The 14,703-nt window shown below is 51.9% G+C and overlaps 1 protein-coding gene across 3 annotated transcripts in view; it reads left to right on the top strand.

Annotated features, from left to right (window-relative positions):
* Positions 1-14,564, top strand: part of LOC144719983 (solute carrier organic anion transporter family member 1C1-like) — a 32,908-nt gene extending 18,344 nt beyond the window's left edge. For 2 of the 3 annotated variants that reach the window (XM_078596377.1, XM_078596376.1), the window contains exons 8-15: positions 2,279-2,650; positions 3,747-3,911; positions 4,518-4,713; positions 4,972-5,131; positions 5,590-5,792; positions 6,710-6,774; positions 11,791-11,908; positions 12,908-14,564. In XM_078596377.1, the coding sequence (XP_078452503.1) occupies positions 2,279-2,650; positions 3,747-3,911; positions 4,518-4,713; positions 4,972-5,131; positions 5,590-5,792; positions 6,710-6,774; positions 11,791-11,908; positions 12,908-13,187 (1,559 nt within the window). In that variant the 3' untranslated portion in view covers positions 13,188-14,564. The remainder of the gene's footprint in view (positions 1-2,278; positions 2,651-3,746; positions 3,912-4,517; positions 4,714-4,971; positions 5,132-5,589; positions 5,793-6,709; positions 6,775-11,790; positions 11,909-12,907) is intronic. The other variant, XM_078596378.1, reaches the window with a different exon arrangement.
* Positions 14,565-14,703: the final 139 nt, after the last annotated feature.

Here is a 14,703-nt window from a genome sequence, read left to right as displayed (position 1 = left end):
GTTCTCAACGGGGGGGGGGGGGGGGGTACGTGGACCCCTTGGGATACGGGGTAATGTCCCAGGGGGTATGCGAGGTGATTTATACATGTGTCAAAATTATATTGTACATGAAAGTCATTTGTGAATAATCATGTACGAATCTGCCAACGATAACATATTCTTGGGTCTTTCGGTAAAGCCACGTAAATAGATCAAATAATAAAAAAAAATTATGTCACGACGTTTCGATCGCAACACAAGCAATCGTCATCAGGTGAGAAATATCGCGGGAGCCATCGCCACATGGAGGTGGAAGAGGATGGCAAGCCGCCATTTACAAACACAGCTAACGGTGGCTGTGTATGTGAATGTAATTCAGAGAGTCGAAAATAACTGCTAACATAGGTAGGTAGGGAGGGAACATCACAGCCAGTTATGACATAAACTGGTTAATAACGTCTTTCCAATGATTGCTCAGTCTTGGCAAGTTCCCAGCAAGAGGGTAATAGTAGCCAAAAAAGGGTTAAGAACCACTGCTCTAGAGACCAGAGCAGTGGTGGGGAACTTACAGACTATGACTTCGCTTCACCTGGCCACGTGAGGCCTCCCACTTGGAAATGGTGGCCCGCAAATAATATTGATCCGTCACTGCACAATTAAACAACGTTTAACGGTGATACTGCGTTGGCAGTGGTGCATAAGCACAAATCACAAATGTTCAACACAATGCAGTCGGTCAATAACACCGCGCAAACGTCCTTCATCGTAGCACATAGAGCTCCCTCTAGCGGAGGCAGTGGTGGCAACAAGCAATTACATTCAACCTTCTAAGTGATGAAACCTCACATGCCTAAATATTATTATTATAATTATATTTTGGAACATTGCTGGGATTTCTTGCTTTGCGATGAGAAGATGGATACAGGCATGTGTCAACAATGACTGGTCATTCTGCTCGTGTTTGCTGTGTGAAAGTGTGGTGAGCGGAACCTGAAGTAAGAGGCCATGATAGTCTCATTTGCAAGTGTGACCTGGCTCACCGAGATGGCAAAAGCCATAACATGAAAACTAAACTCAAAATAGACCAAAAGGATTAATCAATATTCAATTAAACCTATTTCTAGTAGCGAGGAGGAGACATCTCTACAGAGTTCAAATCGCATCCAAAGCGATTAACTCTTTTTATATCATCATACAAACTATTTAAATTAGAAACTATGTTTTTTTTACCAGGTAAGGCCCACTGAGCTATATAGCTATTTTTCAGAAGTGACCTGGCCAGAAATGATAGCTCAACGAAGTGGTTTATCATGTGGAAATTTATAGCATCCAAATACTCTAATAGCATATTGATTCTAAATTTGGAGAGAACCGGAGGACTCGGAGAAAAATCCACGCGACCACAGGGAGAACATGCGAACTCCAAATACACAGGTGTCAGGGTCGGGATCGAACCCAAGACCTCCTGTATACCCAGCAAGGTAGCTAACATCTCGCCATCACGGCACCCCCTAAGCGAGACCTCATAGCAGCATCGCCCCCTTGCTGGCAGACTCATTCTCAGGCCTGTGTTGTGCACGCCAAGTGCGGTTGCCACTCCTTGGCTAGACAGCGTCAGGGCATTGAAATATTTGATTATGTAAAGCTCTTTGAGTTGTCGGGACGTACAAACAAACTCCCTATACACGTTTCCCTCGATTTACGAAAGAGAAAGAAACACGGCTTATCCAATTAATTTAATCCTAAAAAGTAGGGTTGTGTTTCAGACATTTCAACTCTATTCCTTATCTAAAAATATACACGTATATCACTTTTCAAAATACAATAATTATAATAAAGAACTTGAATATTAAAACGATTGAATGGTATTTTTTTTAAACAGACATAATTAACCTTTTCAGGGAACTCACCAAAAATTATTCATGTTGGAATGACTGGAAAGTTGATGTGGAGGCGTTATCGTTGCACTGCAGGGCGCTGGCACAGATGGATGGCGCAGCCTCCTGAGTGCTTCTTGTTTGATCTCATGGGGCGTGCCGTGTGAAATTTTGTTCACTCGTAAATTCGATTTCATTCATCGAAAAGTGTCCATAATTTGTCCATTGCGGGAACTCGAATTTCGCAAACCGAACATTCACACAACCGAGGGATACCTGTATTTGCAAACCCTCATCACCTGTGTATCTCAAAACATTTACGTGCACTGCAAACACTGCGCACCCTAACACCTCTTTCCCCTTCCCACCGTTCCCTGGACCCCCCTGGCCCTCCGCGCCGCCGTCCCCGGTTGCCGCCGCAGAGGAGGTGACCATCTCTCCGCAGGACTCCCGCTGGGTCGGGGCCTGGTGGCTGGGCTTCCTGATCGCCGGGGGCATCACGCTGCTCACCGCGCTCCCGCTCTGGTTCTTTCCGGCCTCTGTGCCCCACGAGGATGAGGAGGTGGTGACGGTGGCGACGAAGGCGGGAGACGGGCGCGGAGACCTGGACGCTGTGAGCGCGGGAGAGAAAGCTCACGAAGCAGCCGGCAAGGAGGAGGGCGTGCACTCTGCCAAGAGCCAGCACGAGCCGGTCGTCAAGGAAGAGGACGTCAACGCTCAGAAGGTCCTGCTACAGCGCGAGCTGGGGCAGAAACCACTCGCCACTCCAGTCAGTATGGCGTCGCTGGCTAAAGGTGTGTGCGCCCCTACTCTCTGGAGGGAGTGGTAGCATAGTGGATAGCGAAGCTGCCATCCCAAGTTCGATTCCCACCAAACAGCTGGGAATCGAACTTGGGACGGAGTGGTGGTTATCTGAAGCGGTGCTGAACCTCTCCCTGGTCAATTCAGCCACAAATAAGTACCTGCTATGGTGTGCCTAGCCGAGTTCCTAGCTTTATAGGTGTCCGTTAACAGCGCTTGTAGATTACACGGGGATCTTTGTTCATGCCCTCACATGCATCGTTTCCCCAGCAGCGTGTGGATACTCAGAAGCGAAGTGGTTCACGCACTCGGTTAGCACTTTCTGCCCATGGATAACATCAGAGGCAAAAAAACAAATATCTGAACCTGTTGTGGACCTCCTATAGGCTGATTTAGTCTCAAATGAGTGTCTGCTATGGAACGTAAGCATCAGCACTGCGGAGACAACAATAGTGGCCAGGGGTGCACAAAATTCTGGACAGATCTCTCAGTCTGTCCCTTCTGTATGGGATAGAAAGGTGCCCCCTCACCTGCATGTGTTTTCTCCGGGTGCTACGGATTCCTCCCACGTGGAAAACATCAATTTATTGCCCAAAAACATCTTAATATCTCGAGAACTGCAGACCTTGGGAAATTGTTGCAACGGGCTCCCCACCTGGCTGTATTCCCGGTTGTTTATGGTTCTTCCTCGCGCCTCTCCTCAAGTGATTCTCTCGTTGAGTGAGCAAATACTGTGCGGCGTCATGTGTCTGTGTGCCTGTTGTGGGGAGCGGTAGTGTAGCGGTCAGCGCGCTGCGCTATGAACCCCGGCGACCCGGGTTCGATTCCAGCTTGCGACCAACACCAGTGACGATTATCTGAACCGGTCCTGGGCCTCTCCTAGGTCGACTCAGCCTCAAATGAGTACCCGGTGCGGTGTGTAAACATCGCCACTGAGGAGACAAAGGCGGTCGGGCGTGGTGCTGATTACCCGCCCCCTCTTGTGACGTTCCGGCCTTCATAGGTGCTCACTAACAGCACTCGCTCCAACAATATGTTAATGATTATAACAGGGGGATCTTTGTCTCTGTACGTCACCTCTCCCTGCAGAGTTCATGCCGTCGCTGCGCGCGCTGCTCTCGAACCCCGTGTTCGTTTGCCTGCTCGTCAACTACATCTTCCTCATGAATTGGGTCGCGGGCTCCTCCACCTTCTCGCCCAAGTACATCCAAGAGCAGTTCGGGCAGACGGCCTCCAAAAGCAACCTCGTCATCGGTTCGCACGCCACGCGCTCCCGTCCCAAGTGACCTCCTGCTGCTCAAATGAGCTTCGGGGCGCCGGCGCTCATCTCTGGTTTTGCGGCCATGAGCCGGCGGCGGAAATTCCACCTTCCTAATGCGGACGGCGAGTCTTGCCACCGGACAACCACCGTTGACTCCCCCCGCAAAGTGGTACTCGTTTTGTCGGAGCCCAGTGGTGGGCGGTGTGAACCCCCAGCCGGGCGCTAAGCTCGCAACGTTCTCATCACGAGCCGCTTCCTCTACCGACGACTCACCCGGACGGTTAACGTACCCCTTTCCAAAGAAGCTCTTTGTTTATAATCACAGTTACACCACAGTTCTCCTCGCGGTACTGGGCATTAAATAAGAACAATATGTTGGTCTACGTCGGCAGAGATGCCTGCGCCAGAGCTGCGTGTGTTCCACGGCATGATGACTCCCTGCGTTGTAAAGTGGTAGTCGTGGAAATTTGACTCCAACAGACTCACACCTGGATCTAAACTGAGGCTTTGATGCCATCTCTCACGTTCTGCAATTTGCGCAAATCCATGGCACGCACGCCCCTCGCCCAGCCTCACTCGCCCGTCTCCCACCGCCACAGGCGCGGCGAACCTCCCCATGGTGGCTCTGGGCATCTTCCTGGGTGGCGTGATCTGCAAGCGAATGAATCCCTCGCTGCTGGGCCTCGCGACGCTCGCTCTGTGCCACCGCCTGCCCGCGCTGCTGTTCATGATCATCTACTTCTTCATCGGGTGCGACGGAGCTCACGTCGCCGGCATCAGCGTCCCGTACCAAGGGTAAGCGCACTACGGCCAAGCAGTCAGAAGTAACGACGATCGTTGTTACGTCTGGTCGTCGCGCCATTATTATTGGGCAAGGCTATCGTGAAGGAATGGTGCTCGTTGTGTCACAGATAGGTAGAAGTCATGGCCAACGGAGGGTAATGCGGCTAACGTGGTCTACCCCCCCCCCGCCCCTCCCCCAATTGGGTAATTTGTGGTGCAAATTTTTTAAGTAAAACTTTGAGCAACGTTGTCTGTCCACGCGCTGGGCAGGACGGCGGGCTCGCTGGGCGGGTCGCTGCTGGCTCCGTGCAACGCGCACTGCGCGTGCTCCTCGGGCGCGTGGGACCCGGTGTGCGGCGCGGACGGCGTCACCTACGCGTCGCCCTGCCTCGCCGGGTGCTCCGTCATGCGGGGCAGCGGCAGGGACACGGTCAGAGCCGCCATTCTCTCCCCCCCCCCACCACCACCACTCCCGTCGCCGCAAGGCGCTCAACCGGAGCAAAGGATTTGTGCGCGGGTGTTTGCTTACTCGCTTCCAAAATAGCGTCACGGATGTAAACGTTGTGAGGCGCCCCTGTCGTTTTGTTGTTTCACGTTTGGAAGTTCAAGTTTGTTTCGTTGAACGAGGTGAGGACTCAAGAGGTCAGGATGAGTCTCATTTGTAAGAGTAACTGGCCCTGGTTCAACAAAATGAGTAGTAGAATGACGAAGCAAAAGCAATGACATTACAGAAGGAATAAAAAAAAAAGCACGACAACATAAAACAACGTAAATACATTTTCCGTAACGAAAGCTAGCTCGGAAAAATGACTTTAAAAAACAATTCGTAGTAAAATACGTTACGTTCGGTGCCATTCCTCGTTAATGACCCTGTGCTCATCTTCACAGCTGTTTGACCAATGCATATGCATTGGGAACTCCTCCTCCTTCTCCTCTTCCGGCACCGCGACGTGGAACGGCACGGCCGCGCTGGGCCAGTGTCCTCGTGGAGACGACTGCAACAAAAAATTCTTCTACTTCCTCGCAACGGCTCTCACGTCATCTTTGTTCAGCGCGCTCAGCTTCACTCCGGGTTATATGCTCTTCATCAGGTGTGCCGCGTTTCCATCCGCTTCCTCAACACGAGCCCCGCTCACGCGAGCAGCGCCTCCTTCACCATGAACTGCAGTGGGTTGCGCCACCGACCTCTGCTCGAGAACACTATTTTAAAAAAAAACTATAAACTCATTTGTTTTTTAAACCAGGTAAGGGCCACTGATCTCTATAGATCGTTTTTTTTCCAGCACTGACCTGGCCACAAATGATTGCTTAACAAAGTGGCATATCGCGTCGACATTTATAGCAGCCAAATTCTCTTAAAACGCACGTTGATTCTAAATGTGGAGAGAAAAACCGGAGGACCTGGGGAAAATGCACGCGACCACGGGGAGAACATGCAAACTCCAAATTTAGAGGCGTCGGGATCGAACCCACGACCTCCTGCATACGAGGCGAGGTAGTTAACATCTCGCCACCATGGCACCCTGGCACAGTCAACACCGCCAACACCGGCACAGAGGGTGGGTGGGAAGGAGGGCAAAAGGGACATTTAGCCCTGGGCATCACACAAAGGAGGACCTCACAACTGTTCGAATCATTTTTTTTCGTCACCAACGAATAATGGGGCCTAACGTGGCATTCTGCCCCAGGCCTCCAGCACTGGGCCTTCTGGAAAACATACGGGCGGCGTTGAGCACAAGTATCGTAACAAGCATCATCAGAAATTCCTTCACAGCAGGGGTCGCGACCAGCATCGGATTTCACGGTTGCGCTGCGCAGCTCTCGGATGCGTATTCGTGGCGTTTTGCGTGTCGTTCGGCTCGGTGTCCGACGTTTCCCTCCACGTGCTGGGATAATGTTTCGGTAACGTTGGACCTCGTGCCAAACAATGCGCAGTACAAAAAACACACACACCGGAGAAGTCTAATGGCACCATGACTCATCCCTGTGCACTTGCGTGTGGGCGCAGGAGCATCCGCCCAGACCTGAAGTCATTTGCGCTGGGAATTCAGTCTCTGCTCACGCGAACCCTTGGTAAGGTGGACACAGCCACAGATTATTCTTGCGTACTTACACCGACTGGCAAACTCATCGCTCCACCCCTTACTGTCACATCTCACAGTTCCACGTGCTCAGTTCACTTGGCCCATTTTTTCCCATTCAATGTCTCATCGCTCCACCCCTTACTGTCACATCTCACAGTTCCACGTACTCAGTTCACTTGGCCCATTTTTTCCATTCAATGTCTCATCGCTCCACCCCTTACTGTCACATCTCACAGTTCCACGTGCTCGGTTCACTTGGCCCATTTTTTCCCATTCAATGTCTCATCGCTCCACCTCTTACTGTCACATCTCACAGTTCCACGTGCTTGGTTCACTTGGCGCATTTTTTCCCATTCAATGTCTCCGCGCAATGTTTTGGAACTACTGTAGTAGGTCCGAATTAGGTGCACACACACGCAACTTGGAGGCAACACTATTTATTAAACGGTAAATAATATAACACTCTACATGAGGTGGTGACCACCTTCCTCAACTCACTAACACTCTGGAACACGACACAGACTGGACCAGGCAGGCAACGGCCTGCCTGGCCCAGGACGACGACTCGGGACTTGACGACCGAAGATGTCTTCACCTTGGAGTACAGTACAACAGCCGCCTCGCTCTGCGTTCACACCACGCTTATATTTGGTTTGGCGTGGCTGGCTCCGCCCCGGCGTGGCTGGCTCTCTTCAGGCCACGCCTCCCTTCCCAGGACACGCCTCACTTCCCCCACCTCTGGGAGGGTCCAGATCCCTCCACCACGTGACCCCCCAGGCACCCCCTTGGGGCCCCCAGCCTTCGTACGGGCCGACACAGTAGTGACCTTTCTCTGTCACTACATCACCCCCCCCTGTATAAACACACAGCCGTCCCCGGCTGTAACACAACTGTGAAACATCGAAAAGGTGTGCCTCCGAACCAACAACATCAATAAATGACCGGCGAACGATAAGAAATACAATCACGTAATATATACAGAATCGACGAGGGTAAAAGGGAACCGCATAGAAAACGGGGAATTAACAACAATTATACATGAAAACTGGTTAACCCACTTACGCTCCAGCACAGCCCCCCCCCCCCCCGTTAGAATCACGCATGCAATGACAGTCACCCGTTAGCACCCCCCCGCCTTTCCGACGTGGCGTCACAACTAGTAGCACGCGTCGGCCATATCGGGGGGGGAATTTCCATGTTACCACCCCACCGGCTTTCCGACGCGGCGTCACAACCAGTAGCACGCGTCGGCCATATCGGGGGGGGGGGAATTTCCATGTTACCACCCCACCGCCTTTCCGACGCGGCGTCACAACCAGTAGCACACGTCGGCCATATCGGTGGGATTTTAACCCAGTCTCTCTCCAAGACTCGCATCGCAGCATATAGCTCTACCGACCGAGCTGAGACCCAGTCTCTCTCCAAGACTCGCATCGCAGCATATAGCTGTACCGACCGAGCTGAGACGACCCAGTCTCTCTCCAAGACTTGCATCGCAGCATATAGCTGTACCGACCGAGCTGAGACGACCCAGTCTCTCTCCAAGACTCGCATCGCAGCATATAACTGTACCGACCGAGCTGAGACGAGCCAGTCTCTCTCGAAGACTCGCATCGCAGCATATAACTGTACCGACCGAGCTGAGACGACCCATCGTTCACTCATTGCACAACATGCACCCTAACAACTGAGGGATACAGTCCCAACGTAACAGGACAACTCCACCTGAACCTTACGAATCTCCAGCCCACTGTTTCAACGCACCTCCGAGTGTCTCACTCTCCGGGCCGTCAGGTCAAGCCATCAGACACAGCATGATGGGACCACACTCTCTGAGCCATGTGAGCGCACAGCCCACTTGGCTAGACAAGCCACGGAGTGTCTCGATCTCCGGGCTGTCAGGTCAAGCTGTCAGACAGCATGACGGGACCACACTCTCTGAGCCATGTGAGCGCACAGCCCACTAGGCTAGACAAGCCACGGAGTGTCTCGATCTCCGGGCTGTCAGGTCAAGCCGTCAGACACAGCATGACGGGACCACACTCCCCGAGCCATGTGAGCGCACAGCCCACTAGGCTAGACAAGCCACGGAGTGTCTCGATCTCCGGGCTGTCAGGTCAAGCCATCAGCCATTGCATGACGGGACCACACTCTGAGCCCTGTGAGCGCACAGCCCACTAGGCTAGACATACCACGGAGTGTTTCAATCTCCGGGCTGTCAGGTCAAGCCGTCAGCCATTGCATGACGGGACCACACTCTCCGAGCCATGTGAGCGCACAGCCCACTAGGCTAGACATGCCACGGAGTGTTTCAATCTCCGGGCTGTCAGGTCAAGCCGTCAGCCATTGCATGACGGGACCACAACGTTCATGTTAGACACGCAACACTCACTGGGCCATCCTGGTCAGGACCTGCGCCCCAAGATAAGTGACAGCCAGCACCACAATTCCAAATCCCTGGCAGCATGTCACCATCGCAATTTAACACCATCACAACACATACGATTTGAATTATGATCCCCCACAGAACTGATCCAATGCCGAACAGGTACGCACAATTTGTGACGATCCCGAATATTTCAATGGTCACAACAATACACCTCACATCCCGTATCCGTACACATCATCTCCGAGACTCGCATTGCAGCATGCAGCTGTACCAACCGAGTGGAGAGAGCAACGCAATTTGACGGCAATAAACGGAAACGCACCCCCGATCCATGTAGAACACAAGGGGCATTCCCGCACAAAAGACATCATCTGTGCAACAACGGACAGGAACCAACCAGCGAGTTTGAAACAAACCGAAGCTGTCATTTCTAAATCCCCTTCAACATTAACCATGGGACTCAGGGCATTCGAATTTTGAGAGCAAAAAAACTAGACACAAACCCCAAGAATCGCCGAATTGATTAATACAGTATATGCAGTATACGAAGTTCGTACAGTAAATCGTTTGGCGCAATGCTCCATCCAGTCCCCACATGGCAACACACACAATCAATACTCCAGACAATCCGTACATAGTAAACAATCACAAGCAAGTACCCAACATTCCATACACTGTTAACAATTCCAAGCAAAGCTCCATACGGTCTGTACCTTGGCAACAATGACGATCAAAGTTTCTTACAGTTACACGTGGCAATCACGAGCGAAACTCCATACAGTATACACAATAACAACGGCGATTTCGCAACAAAACGATGTAACAACACGAGTCATTAACACGGCAACATACAGGATATCAACGGAGCTCGGGACACCAACACGAATTAATCATTAACTACACCCAGAAGATACCGATCTCGACGCCGTAATTAACAGCAACACTTGTTACAAGCAGAAACCCCCATGGTCGCCGCGTCAATTTATCACGCACACAACCGGACGAACACGCTCCGCAACCCAGCGAGTTAAAAAAAAACACACGCGATCGCAACCCGGCGCACGTAAGATGGGTGAAGATTATTATTTTTTTTTCTTGGGGCCGGGTGCTTGTCATGTCACGACTCGCCTGGCAAACTGTGAATAGTGGAGGGCGGCAAGGTGGAGCACTGGGACACCCCGAAGAATCTTGCATGGTGAACACAGCCTGCTCTTGCGAACCCATCCACCTCTCGCGCTCGAGCAGAAGGCTGGAACTCCCCCTCTGCAGGCGTTGATGTCGGCGGGAGCGGCATTTCGGCAGCAGGAGCGGCGTTTTGGCGGGAACCGCGCCCCGACCAGCCCTCGAGTTGGCGGGAACCGCGCCCCGACCAGCCCTCGAGTTGGCGGGAACCGCGCCCCGACCAGCCCTCGCGTTGGCGGGAACCGCGCCCCGACTAGCCCTCGAGTTGGCGGGAACCGCGCCCCGACCAGCCCTCGAGTTGGCGGGAACCGCGCCCCGACCAGCCCTCGAGTTGGCGGGAGCAGCGTTTTGGCGGGAACCGCGCCCCGACCAGCCGCCGAAATGGCGGGAGCGGCGCTTTGGCGGGAACCGCGCCACGACCAGCCGCCGAAATGGCGGGAACCCCGTGGCCCGCATGGCCAGGCCTCCCCTGCCAGCCCCCGCAGCGACGATGGTGTCCTCTCCCCGCGGCTCCGTCGCTCCATTCCCGATGGCGGCGAAGCAGCAGTGTGGTGACAGTCCCGCCGCTCCGCGTGCAGCGCCATCTCTCTCTCTCTGTCACCGGGGCTGCCATCTCCGGGGCTGTCAGAAGGATGGTCGTCACACCGTCCCCGTTGTACGAAGGCGTCCAGGTGAGTTTTATATTTGTTTTTCGTGTGCCCATTTTACTTCCCTAGGATAACACCTAGCAATATTTATTAACCCCACTTCTGACACCAGATGTAGTAGGTTCGAATTAGGTGCACACACACGCAACTTGGAGGCAACACTATTTATTAAACGGTAAATAATATAACACTCTACATGAGGTGGTGACCACCTTCCTCAACTCACTAACACTCTGGAACACGACACAGACTGGACCAGGCAGGCAACGGCCTGCCTGGCCCAGGACGACGACTCGGGACTTGACGACCGAAGATGTCTTCACCTTGGAGTACAGTACAACAGCCGCCTCGCTCTGCGTTCACACCACGCTTATATTTGGTTTGGCGTGGCTGGCTCCGCCCCGGCGTGGCTGGCTCTCTTCAGGCCACGCCTCCCTTCCCAGGACACGCCTCACTTCCCCCACCTCTGGGAGGGTCCGGATCCCTCCACCACGTGACCCCCCAGGCACCCCCTTGGGGCCCCCAGCCTTCGTACGGGCCGACACAGTAGTGACCTTTCTCTGTCACTACACTACCACCGAGAGCCGTAGCCAGGCATTGTGGTTGCTGTGGCGAAGCCCTCGCCGCCACCGCTTGATTCGTTTCCCAACAATTCGGTGGCACATTCGGCCGGCGTCCCCTTTGGGGAAGTTCTGGCAAACCTCGGCGAACGGAGCGGCGAACGCGCCACCGCTGGGCCGTGCCAGTGTCGCGCAGCACGAGTCAGTGCCCGCGGTCTCTCCTGCAGGCGGCATCCCCGCTCCCATCTACTTCGGAGCAGCCATTGACTCCACGTGCTTGAAGTCGACTGGCTCGGCCTGCAGCGGCAGGGGCTCGTGCCGCATCTACGACTCCAACGCCTTTGGGTTTGTCGCACAAAACTCTCTTCACTAGGATTGCCACCTCCGACTTACAAAAGTAACTGGCGCGTACGGTGGGAAGAATAAGAAAATCTCGCAATAGGGGCCGTCCATAAATGACGTCACGCACCTAGAGGGGGGGGGGGGTCAGACATTTGTGACGATGACGTGACGATGGGGTTTGAGAAATGTGACGTCACATCAAAATGCGCAACTTTAAATAAAAATAGACAACACGTTCTCCTTAATTAAATATACTTCTTAATAAATGTTTTCTCCTACAACATCAGAGTGCAGCGCCACAATAAATACGCACTACAATGACAATAGTTTCAAGCGATTTGAAGCATGTTTTTTTTTGGGGGGGGAGGGGCAGAGCTTTGTGACGTCATATTTTAGGGGAGGGGGTCTGACTTTTTGTGACGGCGTGTGACGAGGGGGGTGGTCAAAAATCGTCCAAAATCGCGTGACGTCATTTATGGACGGCCCCTGGGCGTGACCCGTGAAGTGACCAGGAGAGGACAGTAGAACGTTGCGTTTGTAAATCTCGTTCGCTCAAGTATGGGTGTCATCCCCCTTGTTATGCGCGGGCTTTCACCCGATACTCGTTTCCTTCCGCGTGCCAAACGCTCATCGCTGGAAGGGATTGATGGTGGGTGGTTGACACTGGGACGGAGTGGCAGCCTAAAGACAGGATGTACCCGAGAGGATGACCACCACAGAGATGGGAGTGATAAAATCAGCTCATCCACATAAGTGAAATGGCTTGTTGAATCACAGGACTGCAGGGGTGTCGACAGTACGGGGTGACCTTCATCTAGCAGCGGATGGACATGTGGATTATGATGACATTAAATAAGTATTTGTATCTGCTGTTTGATGCGTATGAATAAAATATTCACCCTGCAGCAGTTAACCGTATTTAAGTAAACACATCTGTCGTGAAGTTCATTCGCGTGCTAGTAACACAGGCTTCATTCCAATGGCCCCGTCCCACCTGTGCAGGCGAATTTACATTTCCCTCTTAGTGGCACTCTTCCTGGCGGCGATCGTCGCACTGGCCAACGTCTACCGGCTCCTCCGGCGCCAGGCGAGGCAGGAGAAGGGAGCGCGGGCGGAGGTGGAGTGCGCGGAGACCCAGGGGCGAGCCCCCGGCTTCAGCGCCGTCCCCACCGTCAGCGCGACGAGCGAGCAGCAGTCGCTCAAGCCGCCGTCGGTGGTGGACGTGGACTGCGGGCCGCGTACCCACCTGCCCTCCACGCGGGACAGGGAGACGACCTTCTGATCCTCGCACACTGCCACAGGCACTTCTTACTTCGTGCGCGCGCTCGCTGCGTGGTGCAGACGTTCGCTGTTCGCTGTTCAGTGGCCGCCGCTGGATAAAACCGCGGGTGCATAAACCAAACATTCTGCGCGCTGTCTGCTTCGAATTTGACGTTAAAGATCCCATGAAGTTATTAGAAAAGCGTCATGGTCCAAACTTTTTTTAAATACTTAAAAATCACCAAATTGGGTAAAGGCACATAGCAACGTCACCCTACTGTACCCCTTCCACTACAGTTATATCAAAATGTATCCATGGCCAGCAATAGAACTTAGGTTGTAAGGTTTATGACTCAGTGCGGCAACCACTGCTACCACTCCCCCATTTTTGTAGATCAATATCAAAATACCCGTGGAAAATAATTTTTCATTACTCAATGTGTTTCAGGAAATGAAAAATCTGGAGTCAAAAATTAGGAATCTTTTTCGAAAATTCCAATTCAGAATGGGATTATTTGTATGCATGTACATTTATTTTAATATAACCAGAGGGCATTATTTGACGTTTCTTTTCCCTGTTTTTCATGGTGTAAACAGAACCACTTTTATTACGAATAGAGAAAAAAGCTCACGGTATTTGTAAATTTTCAACCGTGATGATCGAACCGTCTACAAAATTCAAACGCATTATCACCGTGCCACCTCGCAAAATGTCGTCTCCAAATACAATTTAAACAAGTTTAGTGTTCTGTGCGTGTGAGAAAAGGGCACTGCTTGAAACGTTAGCGTGAGGAACGTTTTTTTTATGCAGGTGGCAGTGTTAGTCTGTCCTTAAGTGTCCCGAGGGTCATATCTATCTCAAAACAAACTCAAAGCACACGTGTGTGTATATCGGGCTTAACGTTGTAATTTCATATCAGTGCATCAAATATCTTCTGAAAGTGGAGAACTTCAGTTGCCTTGAACCACGTGGGAATTTGTATTCTCTTAACGTGTAATAAGAGAAGTGTGATGCGATCCATGTTTTCCCCCCATTAAATTGTTAACAACCCACGAATTCCCTCTCACAGACACAAGATGCAACCTTCAAAGTGGCCTGTTTCGACTTCACACGCCACTTTCTCGTGTTTAGATGCGCAAGCTGACACAGTGTGACAGAACAACATCCTGGGCCGAACTATTTTGCGTGGTACAGTCGGCCTGCAGGCTCAGTCTTGCCTGCAGAACTTGAGTGTAAAACTGCTATGCAATTGGGTATATTTTTAACGGTATGCCAATATTTAAGTCAAATTAATATGAATTGTTGCAATATACGATGTAAATCATGCGCATTGTTCAAATATATGTAAATTAAGAATGTGTGGTGCATTAACACGAATTAAATCAATGTTGCTGTGAATTTGGGCTTATTGTTACCATTACTAAATCACGCTTGCAAGCATGGCCGAGTCACGGTATACTTTTACTGAAGTGACAATGATTTAGTCCATAACTATTCCACAAATACTACATATTTAAATGTGACTATATCAGGAACA

This window comes from Lampetra planeri, chromosome 7 (assembly GCF_965212315.1).
Source record: "Lampetra planeri chromosome 7, kcLamPlan1.2.h2, whole genome shotgun sequence".
Lineage (NCBI taxonomy): Eukaryota > Metazoa > Chordata > Hyperoartia > Petromyzontiformes > Petromyzontidae > Lampetra > Lampetra planeri.
The sequence above is the reverse complement of the archived record's forward strand: the minus strand, read 5'-3'. Positions and strand labels throughout refer to the sequence as shown.